Genomic DNA, 18090 nt, shown 5'->3' with positions numbered 1-18090 from the left:
ATGTGTGGTGTTATGTTATTGGTTCACAGTTAGGTAACTAAAATAAAAATGTCAATTATAAAAAACAAAAATGCAGTTAAAAAATGAGTTAGCACATTAAAATGCAATCATCCAAAGGAATATAAACCAATGCATTTTGCCATCGCAGTTGAAAGTAGGCGTTTCCCAATTGGTCATATGGCATTGTTAAATGAATACAATACATGGACTGCATATTTAATTATTTTTAAGCTAGGAATTAGCTTTACAAATGCTTGGTCTACTCTATATAAACCTTTCCCAACCTTTCTAACACAGAGGAACCCTTGAAATAACTTTCCAATCTCAGAGACCCCCTGCTAAAATGACTATATCTACAACTTATAATACATTTGTGATGGTCAGTGGGAAGAATGCTCCTAGCAGTTGTCATTGGGAAGAATGCCCGATTGCAGATAGCTACAAAAGATTAATGGTGTCAGTGGGAACTTATATAAAGGCCCATACACACGATCTGACTTTTTGAAAACAAATTTCCGACGGACCTGTTTTAGCGGACAATCTGACCGCGTGTACGCTCCTCCATCGGACAAACTTTTTCACTTTTTAGGGACAAATGTTCGCTGTGAGAACAGACAAACTTTCCGGCAACAAATGTCTTACGTCGGCTAATCCGATTGTGGGTACACAAGTCCATCGGACTAAAGTCCAAATTCCAAACACGCATGCTCAGAACCAATGCTAAAGATCAGACAACAATAGCAGAAGTTGCCCAAAGGGTGGCGGTAAAGAGCAGAAAAAACACATAGTACGTCTATTATGTCAATACATTTGTTGGCTGAAAAAGTGTATGCATACCGTGTGTATGCATACCAAGTTCACGGCCAACGCCCTTCGGAGCAAAATCCTCAGAACAGTCCAATGGAAGTCCGATCGTGTGTATAAGGCTTCAGAGGCAGAAAATGTGTCATTGCTCAAGGAACCCATAGAAATTTTTGGAGGAACCCTATGGTTCTCTGGAACCCTGGTTGAGAAACCCTGGTCTATATAAAGATTACACAATTCTAGAAGAAAGACAGACAAGGTACTCTGGTGTCTTGCTTTAACAGCTTCTAAATATGGTATAACTCCATCCACATTATAATTAAACATTAATAATTGTTAAACCTTTATTCTGTAGCTATGGCACAGTAGCGGCAGTAATGATGCCCTAATTCCAGGGCATGTCAGATTCTTAAGGAATAAAATAGGAAACAAATGGTATAACAAATATTTCTTCTTTAGAATTAAATAATACAAACATCAAACTACAGTCAGCCTTACACTATAAAGAGAACATTTTTTATTTTATTTTTTTGCCTCTGCTACTCCGAATAAGAGAAACTGCAGATTTCAGTGCAAAAACATCTGCTGTACATGCATCTGCTGTACATTGCAATTTTCCTGAGATCATAATCAGGATTTAGGCCTACAAATTAGCAAGCACTTCTTGCTTCAAAAATTAGGTCCTTTTCTAAATGGGTCATCCCTTGCTCCATATGCAGATAGACAGGAAGAAAGGTCGCATACTCCAGCAGGCCCAGGAAAGCCTCTTTTTCCCAGGGTCCCGGGTACCCCATTTTTTCCTGGATTTCCAGGAGGACCTACGATGCCTTCTCCGTTTACACCATTCATTCCAGGGGAACCTGTAGGAAGTAAAGCATAAATATCACTATCAGCATTTCCTTCAATTGAAAATATCCATTTTGTCTCCAGGCTGCTTGCTATGGCGGCACTTGGCAGGAGGGTGGGGCCAGAAGTGCCGGCGGGGACCCAAGATGAGGAGGTATGGGGGCTGCTCTGTGCAAAACCAAGGCACAGAGCAGGTAAATATGCCATTTTTTTATTAATAAAAAAACAAAAAAAAACTGCCTTTAATATCTCTTTAAGACTTCCACTTAATATGCTGTTCTTTACTCGTGACCATTTTTTGGTGACCCCCCCCCTCCCCCCAAATTTATAAATGATTGCCTCTTTCCCCAGCTTATGCTTGTGTTTTAAATTGTAACTCTACACTTTTATTGAGCACATACTGTTTAGTTTACCTTATTTCATCTATTTGCTGCCAGTGAACAACAGAGGTATATAGTTGCATAGTAGGTGAGGTTGAAAAAAGACACAAGTCCATCAAGTACAACCTATATGTATGATTATATGTCAGTATTACATTGTATATCCTTGTATGTTGCGGTGCCCCCCGCTGAGACCATCCCTTTTCAAGCATCTCTTCTCCAGAGAGAATAAGTTCAGTGCTCGCAACCTTTCTTCATAACTATTATCCTCCAGACCCTTTATTAGCTTTGTTGCCCTTCTTTGTACTCGCTCCATTTCCAGTGCATCCTTCCTGAGGACTGGTGCTCAGAACTGGACAGCATACTTCAGGTGGGGCTGGACCAGAGTCTTGTAGAGTGGGAGAATTATCACTTTATCCCTGGAGTTAATCCCCTTCTTAATGCGTGCCAGTATTATATTTGCTTTTGTGAGCAGCAGCTTGGCATTGCATGCCATTGCTAAGCCTATCATCTACTAGAACCCCCAGGTCCTTTTACATCCTAAATTCCACCAGAGATTCAACCCCTTACTGAGTAGATTGCATTCATATTTTTGCCACCCAAATGCAGTATTTTACATTTTGCTACATTAAACCTCAGTAAACGTTTATGGGGAACTGTGTCAAATGCTTTTGCAAAATCCAGATACACCACATCTATGGGCCTTCCTTTATCTAGATGGCAGCTCACCTCCTTATAGAAGGTGAATAGATTGGCTTGACAAGAACGATTCTTCATGAATCCATGCTGATTTCTGCTAATGATACCGTTTACTAAAATCTTGTATATAGTCCCTTATCACCTCCAAGAGCTTGCATACTATTGATGTTAGGCTAACCAATCTGTCATTTCCAGGGATGTATTTTGGCCATTTTTTAAATATTGTTGCTACATTGTTTTTTTTCCCAATCAACTGGTACCATTCCAGTCAGCAGACTGTCAGTAAAAATTAGGAACAATGGTCTGGTAATTAGTGAGTTCCCTAAGTATCCTAGGGTGCAAGCCATCTGGTCCCGGTGATTTATTAATGTTAAGTTTCCCAAGTCTATTTCTAATTTTGTTCTCTGTTAACTGAGGGTGCTTCTTGTGATGTGTCATGAGGCCAAACCCTGCAGTTTTGGTTACTAAAGCCCCCCAATTGCCTTGTGGAGACTGAGGAGAATAAATTAAATACCTTTGCCATCTCCCTATCCTTTGTAACCAGATGTAGTTCTTCATTCTTTATGGGGCCAATATGGTCTGTCCTCCCTTTTTTACTGTTTATATACGTAAAGAATTTCTTGGGATTTTTTTTAGCTTTCCTCCGCTATGTGTCTTTTGTGTTCTGTCTTAGCCGCCCTAATTGCACCCTTACGTATCTTGGTCCATTCTTTTAAAGTCTGAATGCTGGCGATTTTTCCCTCAGCCTTGTATTTTTTGAAGGCCTTCTCCTTTTCTTTTATATGCATTTTTACATTGGAGTTAAGCCATGCAGGACTTTTGTACGCTCTTTTAAATGTATTTCTCAATGGGATGCACTGGCTAAGTCCCTTAGTTGATATGCTCTTAAAGCAAACCCATCTCTCCATCGTGTTCTTTGTTTCTAAGGCCCCATACACACGATAGAATCCATCCGCTGAAAAATCCCAGCGAATGGGTTTCAGCGGATAGATCCTATGGTGTGTACACTCCAGCGGATCTGTTTCCGCAGATATTTATCCCCTGGGATGGATTCCAGCAGATCAAATATTCGCTGACATGCTAAACAAATCTATCTGCTGGAATCCATCCCAACGGATGGATCCGCTGGTCTGTATAGACTCACCGGATCCATCCGTCCGAAGGGATCCCCCGCATGCGTCGTAATGATTTGACGCATGCGTGGAATTCCTTATATGACAGCGTCGCGTACGTCGCCGCGTCATAATCGCGGCGACGGCGCGACACGTCATCGCCAGAGGATTTCGGCGCGGATTTCAATGCGATGGTGAGTACACTCCATCGCAGAGAAATCCGCTGAAATCCTCGAGAGGATTTATCCGCGGAAACGGTCCGCTGGACCGTATTCGCGGATAAATCCTCTCGTGTGTATGGGGCCAAAGAGTTTATCCCAATCAATATATTTTTAGCAAGGTTCAGCCCAGGTTCACACTGGGTACGATTTGGTATGATTTGAGATGCGATTTGACATCTCAAATCGTCGGCATTTGCCAGCAATTGTCGGCAATGGCACTGTCCTAATCGGTGCGGCGACGCATCTGCGGCGCTGCACCGATTTCAAAAAGTAGTTCCTGTACTATTTTTTGCGATTTTGGGCCGCAATTTACATTGAACCCTGCACAGATGTCTCTTAAATCGCGGCCGAAATCGCGGCAAAATCGCAGCCGCGAAATCGCGGTAAAATCGGTCTTTGTCTTTGTGTTCCCCTTCTGTTTCCTATTTGTGTGATTTATACTGAAGCCAATTGACCTGTAATCACTAAATTACCCTGTATTTCCACATCCATGATCAGGTCTGTATTGTTGGTAATCAGTAGATCTAGTAACGCCTTGTTTCTAGTTGGCGCGTCTACCATCTGACCCTTTAAATTGTCCTGCAAGACTTTTAGGAACTGGGGAGCCTTAGACGAATGCGTGGTTCCCTCCGCCCAGATAATGTCTGGATAATTAAAATACCCCATTATGATAACACTTCCCATCCTTGTTGCTAATCCATATTGTGATAGGAGGTCTGCCTCCCCCTCCTCCCTCAGGTTAGAGGGCCTATAGCATACTCCAAGTATTATTTTTCCCTTAGCTTCATCCCTTTGGAGCTCTACCCATAATGATTCTACCTCCTCCCTAGCTCCCTTATTGATGTCATCTCTCACATTCACTTGAACATTATTTTTGATATATAGGCATACCCCTCCCCTTTTTTACCCTCTCTATCCCTGCAATAAAGGGAATACACTTGAATGGTTGCCAGCCAATCATGAGAGCTGTTGAACCAGGTCTCTGAAATTCCCACAAAATCGAAATCCTTCCCGTTCAACAGTATCTCTAGTCCATCCATCTTGTCCGCCAGGCTCCTGGCATTGGTGAACATGCCACGTAGTTTAGACCAGTCGTTTACTGTCCTCTTATTGGGTGTTTCCGAGATTGCAAATAGGACTTGTTACTATACTTACCTAGGGTTTATGTGCTTTTGTCAACCTACCACTAATGCCCCCTATACTACCCTCTGGAATATGTTAATTGCTGACTATCTCTACCTCTGGGCCCTCTCCCCTTTCATCAAGTTTAAAAACCCCTCTAACTTTTCAACCATATTCACCCCCCGCCGGTCTGAACCCTCCTTATTTAGGTGCAATCTGTCCCTTCTATAGAAATGGTGACCGACTGAGAAGTCGGCCCAGTTCTCCAGGAACCCAAACCCCCTCCTTACTACACCAGCTCCTCGGCCACTTGTTTACTTCCCTAATCTCCCTCTGTCTTTCCGGTGTGGCTCGAGGTACCTGTAGTATTCCTGAGTATACTAGCTTGGAAGTCCTTTTCCTCAATTTAGTCCCTAAAATGGTTCTTCAGGACACTCTGCCTCTGACTTTGTCATTGGTGCCAATGTGCACCATGACAGCCGGGTCTTCCCCAGCCCCTCCTAGTAATCTGTCCACCAGATCCGCGATGTGTTGAACTTGAGCGCCCGGTAGACAGCATACAGTTTGGCACTTCAGGTCTTTGTCACAGATTGCCCTCTCTGTCCTTCTAAGAATTTAGTCCCCTACCAGCAGAATCTATCTATCTATCCCTTCGCTTCCCCCTCACTGGATGAGTTCTTCCCCTGGCAGCTAGGAGAGTCCCTCAGCTCCAGCAGTGCTGGTCCCTGACCAATTTCACCAATGTCACTCAATGGAGTGTACTTATTGGGATGCTCCAGCCCACGATCGGCCTCCCTGGCACTTCCCCCCCCTCTATCCTTCCAGACTGTCACCCATCTACTCGTTTCTAGTGCCTGCACCCCTTTGTCTCTACCTGCATCTGTGCTAGCCACTTCCGGCACCTGTTCCCGGCTCTCCTTTAGCATGCAATGTCATTTCAGTGCTGACAGTTGCTTCCCTAGATTCAGAACCTGGGCTTCCAGGGAAATAATGTGCTTACATTTTGCACAGCAGTATTCACCCTCGATCTGATGATCAAGGAACGGGCATCAGGCCTACTAATTTAATGAGGATACCCTGTCACAACTAGCTTCCTGACACTAATACTCAATACAATACACAGGTACTCAACAAGACAATACACAGGTACTCGCAGCCTACGTGCACTCGCAGCACTTGTGTACTCACAATACACAGATACACATAATACACAAGTATACACAATACTCAGGCACTCACAATACTCAGGTGAGTGTTAACTAATTATGACTGCTCTGTCAATGTCTACGGTCACCCCTACGGTTTCAATAATAATATTACTAACAGGACATTTCAGATGCTACTTACAGGTTTGATGACCCCTGTTATAACCACCGGTTTTTAACTTACCACTTAGTCCAGTTCCTCTTGGACTAAGTTCCAGCAAGCAAAAAGTTGGCGAGCTCAAAGACGAGCAGGCTCAAAATTAGTTCTACAGAAAGTTATATAGGCCTCAAGCGCCTGTGACCAATTAACCACTCCTGTTAATTAGTAGGCTGAAGGAAGGAAAGTCTGTTTAAAAAGTGACAGAAAATAGTGTTAAAAAGCTGCAAGGAAAAAACCCCAAAAAGATTTTAAAAAAAAATGCTAACACAGCAATCAAAAGCAAAACTTGTTCACACTCTCCACTGAAAGTTCACACTGTCCAGCTTTCAACCAGCAAGTCTGGCCCCAGCTTAAATTTATTTTTTCATTGTTTCCTAGTGTTAAAATATTAATTATTTTCCTCATACCTGTTCCATAATATGTAACTTATTTACCTGCAGGCCCAGGTGGGCCAGGCTGTCCTATGCCACGCTCTCCTTTAGAACCTTTATCTCCTTTGGATCCTGTATCCCCTACAAGAGATGAATATAAAACCTGTTACTATAAGCACATGTCTTAATTTTATTTTCAACTTATTTATGTACCATCAGTAATACAGTAAAACCTTGGTTTGCGAGCATAATTCGTTCCAGAAACATGCTTGTAATCCAAAGCACTTGTATATCAAAGCATTTTTTTCACAGGGTATAAAAAGAGAAGAGAGGCACCTCTAAGTGTAGCAATAAGTTGCTAAAAGTTGTACCTTCATGAAATGTAACCATATTGCTACACTTAGAGGCTCCTCTCTTCTTTTTTATACTCAGTTGTGACATGACGCTACTCTTATATCAAGACATCGCTTGTATATCAAGGCAAAATTTATTAAAACATTTTGCTTGTCTTGCAAAATGCTCTCAAACCAAGTTACTCTCAAACCAAGGTTTTACTGTACAATGAAACCAGAAGTGTAACAAAAATGCATACAGCAGTGTACTAATTACAGCAAGTGCAACACCTTTTAACCCTTGTGGTCCTGGTAACCCTTGGATCCCTGGATATCCAGATCTGCCTCCTCTTCCTGGGTACCCTTGAGGTCCTCTTTCACCAGGTCGGCCTTGGGTGCCTGGTAGTCCTGGTGAGCCTTGTTTTCCTTCACATGGTGGACAGCTTGGATTCATATTCTGAAGCAAAGATGGAAACTGGGCTGCAACATAAAGTTCCCTTTTATTAGGACGTTCACAAGTGAGTTTTTTTTTACATGCTATTTATTAAAAAAAAACTATATGACAATGCCTTTTATTAAAATTCTACATTTCAAATGTAAATAAGTCATTCTTACTCATAATGAGGAAAATTCACTAAGTCGGTAAAAGGTTGGTTGAACTGTATACTGTCTATTGACATCTTTGGAGAAAGGTGGCAGGACTACACAACAAAAACCATTAGGGCCCATTCAGACTGGTGACAAGACTAAACCTAATGCAGGAATGCTGTGTTTGAATGGGCTGCCAGCACACCTAACACCCTAAAAAACAGACGCCGTTCTTTATTTCAATGCAGCACACCACAACCCACAAGAGGTGTGCTGATGTATGTTTCCTGCTACTGTAGTTGTATGTTGAGTGCCATGCAATTTGTGGGTTTCTGTACATGGGGATAGAAAGGCTTTTAGCAGCGTTTAGGAGCAGCCGCGTTCAAGCGAGGTTAAACTTCCCTCCTCTGAACGCAGAAGAATCACATTAAGGATAGGACCGTTTTGACCACAGTGACAGTCATTCTATGCATCAAGATAAAAAATAAAAAACTACTGTGTGCAGCAGCCCCCCTAATACTTACCCGAGCCATCTCAATCCAGCGATGTTGCAGGAGTGTCTCGGCTGCCTGGGATTCTCCCTCCTCGTTGGCTGAGATGGCAGCACAGCTCCATTGGCTCCCGCTGCTGTCAATTAAAGTCAGTGAGCCAATGAGAAGAGGGTGGTGGGTCCAGATGTGGCTCTGTGTCTGAATGGACACACAGAGCAGCGGTTTGGCTCAGGTGCCCCCATAGCAAGCTGCTTGCTGTGGGGAAAAAGCAAGGAGAGAGGCGCCTCTGGGTGTAGTAACTTAAGACAGTTTAATTAATAAAAAAAAGAACATGTGATCATTACACTCACATTTGAGTAGTATACAGCAGGCATGTAAAGGTTTCTTTTTGGAGAGGTGAGCTGTCATCCGATGGAAGAAGTTCCTTTGCCAGTCAATGGGAGCGCTGTGTGGGGAGGATGTCACTTCTACCTGAAGCGATAGACGTCCATAGGAATGGAGGTGGTTCTCAACCCGAGGTCTGGAGCGCACGTGAGGAGCTGGCGAGGACGGATGACGTCACTACTGTGCGACGCGTTTCTGAGTATCGAAGCGGCGAGTGGATTGGCTGCTTACACTCCTTTGTCAAGCATATCAGAGGAGGGGGAGGGAGCTAATTTTAAATGATCTGGGAGGGGCGGAGCAGAGCGGGAGTGGGGCGGGACAGAGCACGTCTATTGTAAAGGTGAATGCAAGGGTGCGTGAACCAGGGGGTGTCGATATGTAAATAAATGAAAATGTAGTGGGCTGAATGATGGGCGTGTAAGACGGAGGCGAGTGCGGAGAGGTGGAACGGGGGAGTGACGCTTATGACTGTAAACAGAAGGGGACCGAGGGAGGGGAGGTGGAACGGCAAGCAGAATTATAGAGTACTGGAATATATATGAAGGGGGCGGGGGGGGGGAGGGGACGGAACTGTTTAAAAATAAGGTGTAAATGATAATAATAGTAGTGTTTAAGCCGCAGGTGATGCAGCCTGATAAGTTCAGAAAAAAGGAGAAGAGTATATGAATTATGGAGGGTGCTGGAAGTTTTTTAGTTTTAAGAAATAAAAAATATATAATATATAATAATAATAAATAATATATATTAATATATAACAGGATTAGTGGATGGGTAAAAAATACCAGCTCCCCTCGCCCCCCCCCCCCCCCATTTCTCATATTCATATTTATTTCCATTTTTATTATTTTAAATTTGACTCCTTTTGATTTAATCACCTAATATCTCCCCTTCTTTTTTCCTGTATTTGTACTAATACCAATCATGGTATTTTTTACCCATCCACTAATCCTGTTATATATTAATATATATTATTTATTATTATTATATATTATATATTTTTTATTTCTTAAAACTAAAAAACTTCCAGCACCCTCCATAATTCATATACTCTTCTCTTTTTTTCTATTCCCCTTAATTCCCTCATCAGCTAATAACCATTGTTCTGAACTTATCATCTGTTCACAGTGTCTCCCTGTTTAGGCTGCATCACCTGCAGGCTTAAACACTACTATTATTATCATTTACACCTTATTTTTAAACAGTTCTGTCCCCCCCGCCCCCTTCATATATATTCCAGTACTCTATAATTCTGCTTGCCGTTCCACCTCCCCTCCCTCGGTCCCCTTCTGTTTACAGTCTTAAGCGTCACTCCCCCGTTCCACCTCTCCGCACTCGCCTCCGTCTTACATGCCCATCATTCAGCCCACTACATTTTCGTTTATTTACATATCGACACCCCCTGGTTCACGCCCCCTTGCATTCGCCTTTACAATAGACGTGCTCTGTCCCGCCCCACTCCCGCTCTGCTCTGCCCCTCCCAGATCATTTAAAATTAGCTCCCTCCCCCTCCTCTGATATGCTTGACAAAGGAGTGTAAGCAGCCAATCCACTCGCTGCTTCGATACTCAGAAACGCGTCGCACAGTAGTGACGTCATCCGTCCTCGCCAGCTCCTCACGTGCGCTCCAGACCTCGGGTTGAGAACCACCTCCATTCCTATGGACGTCTATCGCTTCAGGTAGAAGTGACATCCTCCCCGCACAGCGCTCCCATTGACTGGCAAAGGAACTTCTTCCATCGGATGACAGCTCACCTCTCCAAAAAGAAACCTTTACATGCCTGCTGTATACTACTCAAATGTGAGTGTAATGATCACATGTTCTTGTTTTTATTAATTAAACTGTCTTCAGTTACTACACCCAGAGGCGCCTCTCTCCTGCTTTTTTTCTAGAACTGGAACATGGTCTCTGTTCCCCTCTGATGGCAGCCCTGGAAGTGTGTACCCACAAAATACCAACCACAGACTATCTGATCAGTTTATTTTAAACTATCATTCCTTGACTTTGATCCATCCCCTTTGCCCTTATATTTATATATGCTGTTTTGACAGCAGAGTTTTTTGTATCCTTGTGCATTATTTACTTGTCTCTGTGCTTGCTGTGGGGACACTTGGCAGGGGGAGGAGCACCTGCAAAAGAACCGAGAAGAGGAGGATCTGTGCAAAACCACTGCACAAAGCAGGTAAGTATAACATGTTTGTTATACTTGTTATTTTTATTAATGAATAAAGTAGATAAATACGTTACATAGGAATACAATCTGAGTACTTACCACGCAGGACATTGCTACACAGCTTCATAATGTGGTCATCTGTTATTGATTTTCCCTATAACATAAAAATGTATCTTGCTATCATATAGGGTGAAAATATGGCCTCCTGTTTATTTTGTTCTATAACATATTATTCTTATAATCTGACAATTTTTTTATTTTTTTATTTGATTATATTGCATTGAATTTTTTTACACACCGGTTTTCCTGGGGTACCAGGTATTCCAGACCTTCCCTGTGGACCGCTGTCACCTGGAAAGCCACGAGGCCCTGGTAGTCCGAGTATGCCATGTTCTCCCTTCTTACCCTCTGGTCCTTTTACACCTATGTCTCCAAGTTCACCTTTCTGTAATCCAGAAAACAGTGTAATCAAGTACCCAGTATCGGTACTGTTTCCAAAACACATTAGCAGCAATAAAGTATAAAGTATACTGAATATATTTTGAAAATATATTCATGCCTAAGTTTATGCATTACTGCACATGCTTGTCAAAGTGATACTGTTTCATTTACATTGTCCCTTCTATTTCTGTATGTGGATGATGGCACTGTAATTCGTTAAAAATAATTAATAAATATAAGTACCTTTTTCCTAATACATATAAAGTTGTTACATAACCCAGATCTTTCCCAGCATGTATGCAGGGAAACATAAGCAAGAGGAGCTTCTAGTCCTCTGCTGCTGGTCACATGTTAAAAAAAAAAACAGCCTTTGGAATACAGAGTAAAAATAATGAATTTATCAATTAATAGACTGTTTTAAATTGTCATACAAATATATATTTGAAATTGGTGTGGGCGGATTTCTGGCAGTCCCAGGCTGTGTCATGCCTCTCCAGCCTGTGTCTTAGAATAAGAGGGAGGAGAAGCCTCCATTATTCTACATGTAACATCCCACCTCCATTGTGTTTAGCTGGTTAGTGGGCATGGAGAAAGAGGGAGGGAGTGGGCTGCAATTTACCACTGTGTATACACCCACGTGTGTGACTCTATAGTCACATGGGCTGCTCAGATGTGGTAGGGAGGAAATGCTCAGTATATAAACTCACTGAAAACTGAGAATGTGCAGAATTGCCACCACAGCTGAAAAATCCCTAGCTGAATAGGGGACATAAACAGAAGGTGGAGATAGAGAGCAGCAGGATCAACCAGTTTTTTTGCAGAATACAGAAAATGAATCCCATACTCACTCTGCATTTATTCATAGTTTATTTTTTGTTTATTGTTAAGGGTTTAGTGACACTTTAAAGCAAAGATGTAAATCTTGCCTTACAAAAAGTTTAGGCATGTAATTTTATGTGATCGGTCTAATGCAAATATCTTATCAATGTGTTTTATGCTGAATCACATGTTCATGTTGTGGTGACATTCAGAGGTGCAGAAGTGCATTATTATTCACTTAAAAGAGCATTCAGATGCAAATCTGCACTACACCACAATATACCTGCACTTTAAAGTGGATGTAAACCTGGAAAAAAAAATATTTTGGCTGGCACAATGTATAGTATAGGATTTCAGATCATCTGTGCCACGAAGCGTTAATCCAGCTCTGAGCAATCCTCTCATCTTTTTTCGGTGAGATAAAACAGACAAGTGAGTGACAGGTGATTTATATATCTCATGCACAAGCCTGAGAAGTCATGTGGTTACTTTTCTGGGTTTTGACTGGATGTTAGTGATCATAGCAGAATTGAGTGTAAGAAATACACAGGAAAAAATGCATGCTGACAAGGGGAGTGTAGAGGTGGGCGGGGAGTCTACTGACATCACGACTCCACCCACCGAGCTCCAGACAACAGACAAGGGGTCTAAGCCATTTCCAGTGTTGTCTATGATCTCAGGAGACCAGTATTGTAGCCTGGCCATTAATTCTTTGTTTCTGATGGGCAAAGCTAAGCACTGTGTACTCTGAATGTGCCACTTATTTACTTTATGCCTATTAATTGACACAAAGGTATTGATTTACTAAAACTGGAGAGTGCAGAATCTAGTGCAGCTCTGCATAGAATCCAATAAGACCCCTTTCACACTGGATCGTCGGCGGCATCAGCGACTGTTGTCTTTCCAGACGTTTACGGCCACTGGCGGGGTGCTTTAACCCTCCGCTAGCAGCCTGAAAAAGAGTTAAAACCACTGGCAAAGTGCCGTTGCAGCGGCGCTGCCCATTCATTTCGATGGGCAGGAGTGGTGGAGGAGCGGTGTATACACCGCTCCTTCACCACTCCAAAGATGCTGCTTGCAGGAGTTTTTTTTTATTTTTAACGTCCTGCCAGTGTATCGCCTCAGTGTAAAGGCACTTGGGCTCTCACGATGAGACTGCAGGGAAGCTGTTTTTCAGGCACTTTACAGGTGCTATTTTTAGCCCAAAAGCACCTGAAAAACACCCAAGTGTGAAAGGGGTCTAAGCTTCCAGTTTTTTTGTGTCAAAGCTTAAAGGGGTTGTAAAGGTACATTTTTCCCCCCTAAATAGCTTCCTTTACCTTAGTGCAGTCCTCCTTCACTTACTTCATCCTTCTATTTTGCTTTTAAATGTCCTTATTTCTTCTGAGAAATCCTCACTTCCTGTTCTTCTGTCTAACTCCACACAGTAATGCGACACTTTCTCCCTGGTATGGAGAAAGTCTCTTGAGGGGGGAGGGGACGAGCAGGAGTGTCAGGACTCCCACTAACACACAGCTCCTTTCTCTATCTGCAAAGTAGAGAGTGTCCTGACTTGCCTGCTCGCCCCCTCCCCCTCAAGAGGCTTTCTCCACACCGGCGAGCAAGCCTCGCATTACGGTGGTGAGTTACAGACAGAAGAACAGGAAGTGAGGATTTATCAGAAGAAATAAGGACATTTAAAAGCAAAATGGAAGGATGAGGTAAGTGAAGGAGGACTGCACTAAGGTAAAGGAAGCTATTTAGGGGAATTTTTTTTTACCTTTACAACCCCTTTAATTGAACAAGCTGAATTTAGAAGCTGATTGGCTACCATGCCCAGCTGTACCAGATTTTGCACTCCCCAGTTTTAGTAAATCTGGAAAGTAACATGAGTCTATTGTTCATGGTTCTGCCTAAACTCTGTCCACCAGAAGGCAGCCATGGATGGCCACATAATTAGCTGTAAGGACTGTTAGGATAATTAGACTAGAAAGCTGCAAGGAGATTGCAAGCAGGAGCTGTTTGCCTGCTTGTAATATGCAGCTTACAAATCAGTATGTTTTGAAATTTTGGCCCTCCTTTATCATGAGACCAAAACTTTGAAAATGTCATGAAACCACTATACGTCAGATTTGGTTAATGACTATAAAAACCGTGTTAAAATAAAGCTCTGCCAGCCAAACAAAAGGCCATTGCATTTCAAAATGTTCAAATGATGATTTTGTTAAAAAAAAGAAAGAAATCTACAGTCTGCATAACTACAGAGCATGAAGGTAAAGGCGTATGTATCTTTACACCAAGCTGAATAATGAATAATAAATACATATTTATGAGTTTTTCAATACCTCTCCTTTTGCTCCTTTGCTGCCTTCTTGACCCTACATGTAATTTTGCAGAAAGACAAATATTAATATGGTAGAATGCTAACTATGTCCAATTTGTATTAATAAATACAAAAAGATTGTGATTTTACCCTTATTCCTGGGTTTCCAGGTTGTCCTGCCTCACCTTTTTCCCCCTGCAAAATATAACCAAGTCAGAAGTTAAAAATATTACAAATATATTGACAGATTTTCATTTGTTGCCTTTTCATGACATAAGAAAATAAAGAAGCAACTATGGGCCAGATTCACAGTCAGCTTATGCCGACGTATCTATTGATACGCCGCGTAAGTTCTAGGATGCGCCGTCGTATCTATGTGCCGTATTCAGGAAACAAGATACGCCTGAATTTTGGCTTAATACGACCGACGTAAGTCTCCTACGCCGTCGTATCTTGGGTGCATATTTACGCTGGCCGCTAGGGGCACTTCCGTTGATTTACGCGCTGAATATGTAAATGAGCTAGATATGCCGATTCACGAACATACTTGCGCCCGTCGCAGTAAGCTACGCCGTTTATGTTAAGCGTACATCCGGCGTAAAGTTATCCCTGCTATATGAGGCGCATCCAATGCTAAGGTATGGACGACGGAACAGCCGTCGGATTTTACGTTGTTTACGTAAGTCGTACGCGAATGGGGCTGGGCGTAAGTTACGTTCACATCGTACGCATTGAGCCGTTGTATCTTAGGGAGTATTTGCGACGTGATTCTGAGCATGCGCTGTTCGTACGGCCATGCATTTACATGGAGTCACGGCTCATTTCAATACAACACGCCCACTACCTTCATAATTTGAATTAGGCGGGCTTACGCCGGCCCATTTACGTTACGCCGGCGCACATATGGGAGCAAATGCTTTGTGAATACAGTACTTGCCTCTCAATGTTACGACGGCATAGCGCATATGAGATGCATTACGCCTATCTAAAGATGCGCCGATCTCTCTGAATCTGGCCCAATGTTTTCATTCTTCGTATGTTAATTTCAGTTTGATAAAGTTTGCTCCGTAAAATGCCAGATTCTTAAGTGAACCTGTGACCATTAGACATTTAAGTACCTGCATATTCTTAAAGTGGTTGTATAGGCTCAAGGGGCCTGATTCTCAAAAGAGATACGCAGACTTAACTGCTGTTCAGCCTGCGTATCCCTGTGCCTAACTTTGGAAACGATTCTCAAAAGGCTTTTTCCAAAGTTAGGCAGAAAATCTGACAGGTGTAAGACACTTACACGGTCAGATTTTAGGATGCAGTACCGCATCCGCCACTGGGGGCATTTCTCATTGAAATGCAGCTTTGCGTATGCAAATGAGGACTTAAGCAGATTTTCAAAGCATTTCAGCACTTTGATTTCTGCGTAAGTTCCGAATTTGCCTGCGCAAAACTAGGGCTGGTTTTATAATGTGGAAAGTTAGTCACACATTGTAAAGGCCCATTCCAGCGACGGCATTTGGTATGCATTCCTGAGGGAGAACTCCACGGCAATTTTTAAATTCAAAACCGGCATGGGTCCCCCCCCCCAGGAGCATACCAGGCCCTTAGGTCTGGTATGGGTTGTAAGGAGACCCCCCTCCGCCGAAAATTCGACGTAGGGGGTCCCCCTACAATCCATACCAGACCCGTATCCAAAGCACGCTACCCGGCCGGTCAGGAATGGGAGTGGGGACGAGCGAGCGTCCCCCCCCTCCTGAGCCGTGCCAGGCCACATGCCCTCAACATGGGGGGGTTGGGTGCTCTGGGGCAGGGGGGCGCACTGCGGGCCCCCCCCACCCCAGAGCACCCTGTCCCCATGTTGATGAGGACAGGACCTCTTCCCGACAACCCTTGCCATTGGTTGTCGGGGTCTGCGGGCGGGGGCTTATCGGAATCTGGGAGTCCCCTTTAATAAGGGGGCCCCCAGATACCGGCCCCCCACCCTAAGTGAATGGATATGGGGTACATCGTACCCCTATCCATTCACCTGGAGGCAAAAAGTAAGTTAGTAAACACACAACACAAGGCTTTTTAAAATAATTTATTATTCTGCTCCGGATGCCCCCCCTGTCTTCGTTATTAGCTCAATTACCAGGGGGGGCTTCTTCTTCCACTCTCCGGGGGTCTTCTTCCACTCTCCGGGGGTCTTCTCCGCTCTCCGGGGGGGGGTTTCTTCTTCCGCTCTCCGGGGGGGGCTTCTCCGGACTCCGGGGGGCTTCTTCCATCTTCTCCCCTCTTCCGCTGTTGACTCGGCGAACCCCGGTTCTTCTGCAGCTCTCCGGTGCCTTCTTCTTCAGCGCTGGCTGCCTGCTATGTTTGTGTGTTAGCTCAATTTCAAACAGGCAGCCGGCGCGGTCTTCTGTGACGTCAGGGTCTTCTCTTCTGTTCTTCCGATGTTGACTCGTCGCCTGTTGTCGCTGTAATGATGGAAGCGCGCCTTGCATCACATTTATATAGGCATCACCGTCCCATCATGCTCCGGTAGGTACCCACGTGGTGGGTGCACGTGGGTAGGCACCCACCACGTGGGAACCTGCCGGAGCATGATGGGACGGTGATGCCTATATAAATGTGATGCAAGGCGCGCTTCCATCATTACAGCGACAACAGGCGACGAGTCAACATCGGAAGAACAGAAGAGAAGACCCTGACGTTACAGAAGACCGCGCCGGCTGCCTGTTTGAAATTGAGCTAACACACAAACATAGCAGGCAGCCAGCGCTGAAGAAGAAGGCACCGGAGAGCTGCAGAAGAACCGGGGTTCGCCGAGTCAACAGCGGAAGAGGGGAGAAGATGGAAGAAGCCCCCCGGAGTCCGGAGAAGCCCCCCCCGGAGAGCGGAAGAAGAAACCCCCCCCCGGAGAGTGGAGAAGACCCCCGGAGAGTGGAAGAAGACCCCCGGAGAGTGGAAGAAGAAGCCCCCCCTGGTAATTGAGCTAATAACGAAGACAGGGGGGGCATCCGGAGCAGAATAATAAATTATTTTAAAAAGCCTTGTGTTGTGTGTTTACTAACTTACTTTTTGCCTCCAGGTGAATGGATAGGGGTACGATGTACCCCATATCCATTCACTTAGGGTGGGGGGCCGGTATCTGGGGGCCCCCTTATTAAAGGGGACTCCCAGATTCCGATAAGCCCCCGCCCGCAGACCCCGACAACCAATGGCAAGGGTTGTCGGGAAGAGGTCCTGTCCTCATCAACATGGGGACAGGGTGCTCTGGGGTGGGGGGGCCCGCAGTGCGCCCCCCTGCCCCAGAGCACCCAACCCCCCCATGTTGAGGGCATGCGGCCTGGCACGGCTCAGGAGGGGGGGGACGCTCGCTCGTCCCCACTCCCATTCCTGACCGGCCGGGTAGCGTGCTTTGGATACGGGTCTGGTATGGATTGTAGGGGGACCCCCTACGTCAATTTTTCGGCGTGGAGGGGTCTCCTTACAACCCATACCAGACCTAAGGGCCTGGTATGCTCCTGGGGGGGGGAACCCATGCCGTTTTTTTCTTTGAAAATTGGCATGGAGTTCACCCTCTCAGGAATGCATGCTGAGCGACGCTGTCATTTTTTTTTATAATCATTTGTTTTCCCGGCGCGTCTTTTTTTTTCACCCGTCGCAACT

General features: G+C 44.3%; 1 protein-coding gene across 1 annotated transcript in view; it reads right to left on the bottom strand.

The window, feature by feature from the left end:
* Positions 1 to 1134: 1134 nt before the first annotated feature.
* The window catches only part of LOC120940696 (collagen alpha-1(XXI) chain-like), a 138033-nt gene continuing 121077 nt past the window's right edge, over positions 1135 to 18090 (bottom strand). Inside the window, exons 24-30 of the mRNA XM_040353687.1 lie at positions 14599 to 14643; positions 14471 to 14503; positions 11185 to 11331; positions 10986 to 11040; positions 7544 to 7732; positions 6984 to 7061; positions 1135 to 1664 (exon numbers count right to left, since the gene is read on the bottom strand). Of these exons, the coding sequence (XP_040209621.1) occupies positions 1474 to 1664; positions 6984 to 7061; positions 7544 to 7732; positions 10986 to 11040; positions 11185 to 11331; positions 14471 to 14503; positions 14599 to 14643 (738 nt within the window). The 3' untranslated portion in view covers positions 1135 to 1473. The remainder of the gene's footprint in view (positions 1665 to 6983; positions 7062 to 7543; positions 7733 to 10985; positions 11041 to 11184; positions 11332 to 14470; positions 14504 to 14598; positions 14644 to 18090) is intronic.

The sequence above is a fragment of the Rana temporaria genome, chromosome 5 (genome assembly GCF_905171775.1).
Source record: "Rana temporaria chromosome 5, aRanTem1.1, whole genome shotgun sequence".
Classification (NCBI taxonomy): domain Eukaryota; kingdom Metazoa; phylum Chordata; class Amphibia; order Anura; family Ranidae; genus Rana; species Rana temporaria.
This window is presented reverse-complemented; position numbering and strand designations above follow the sequence as displayed.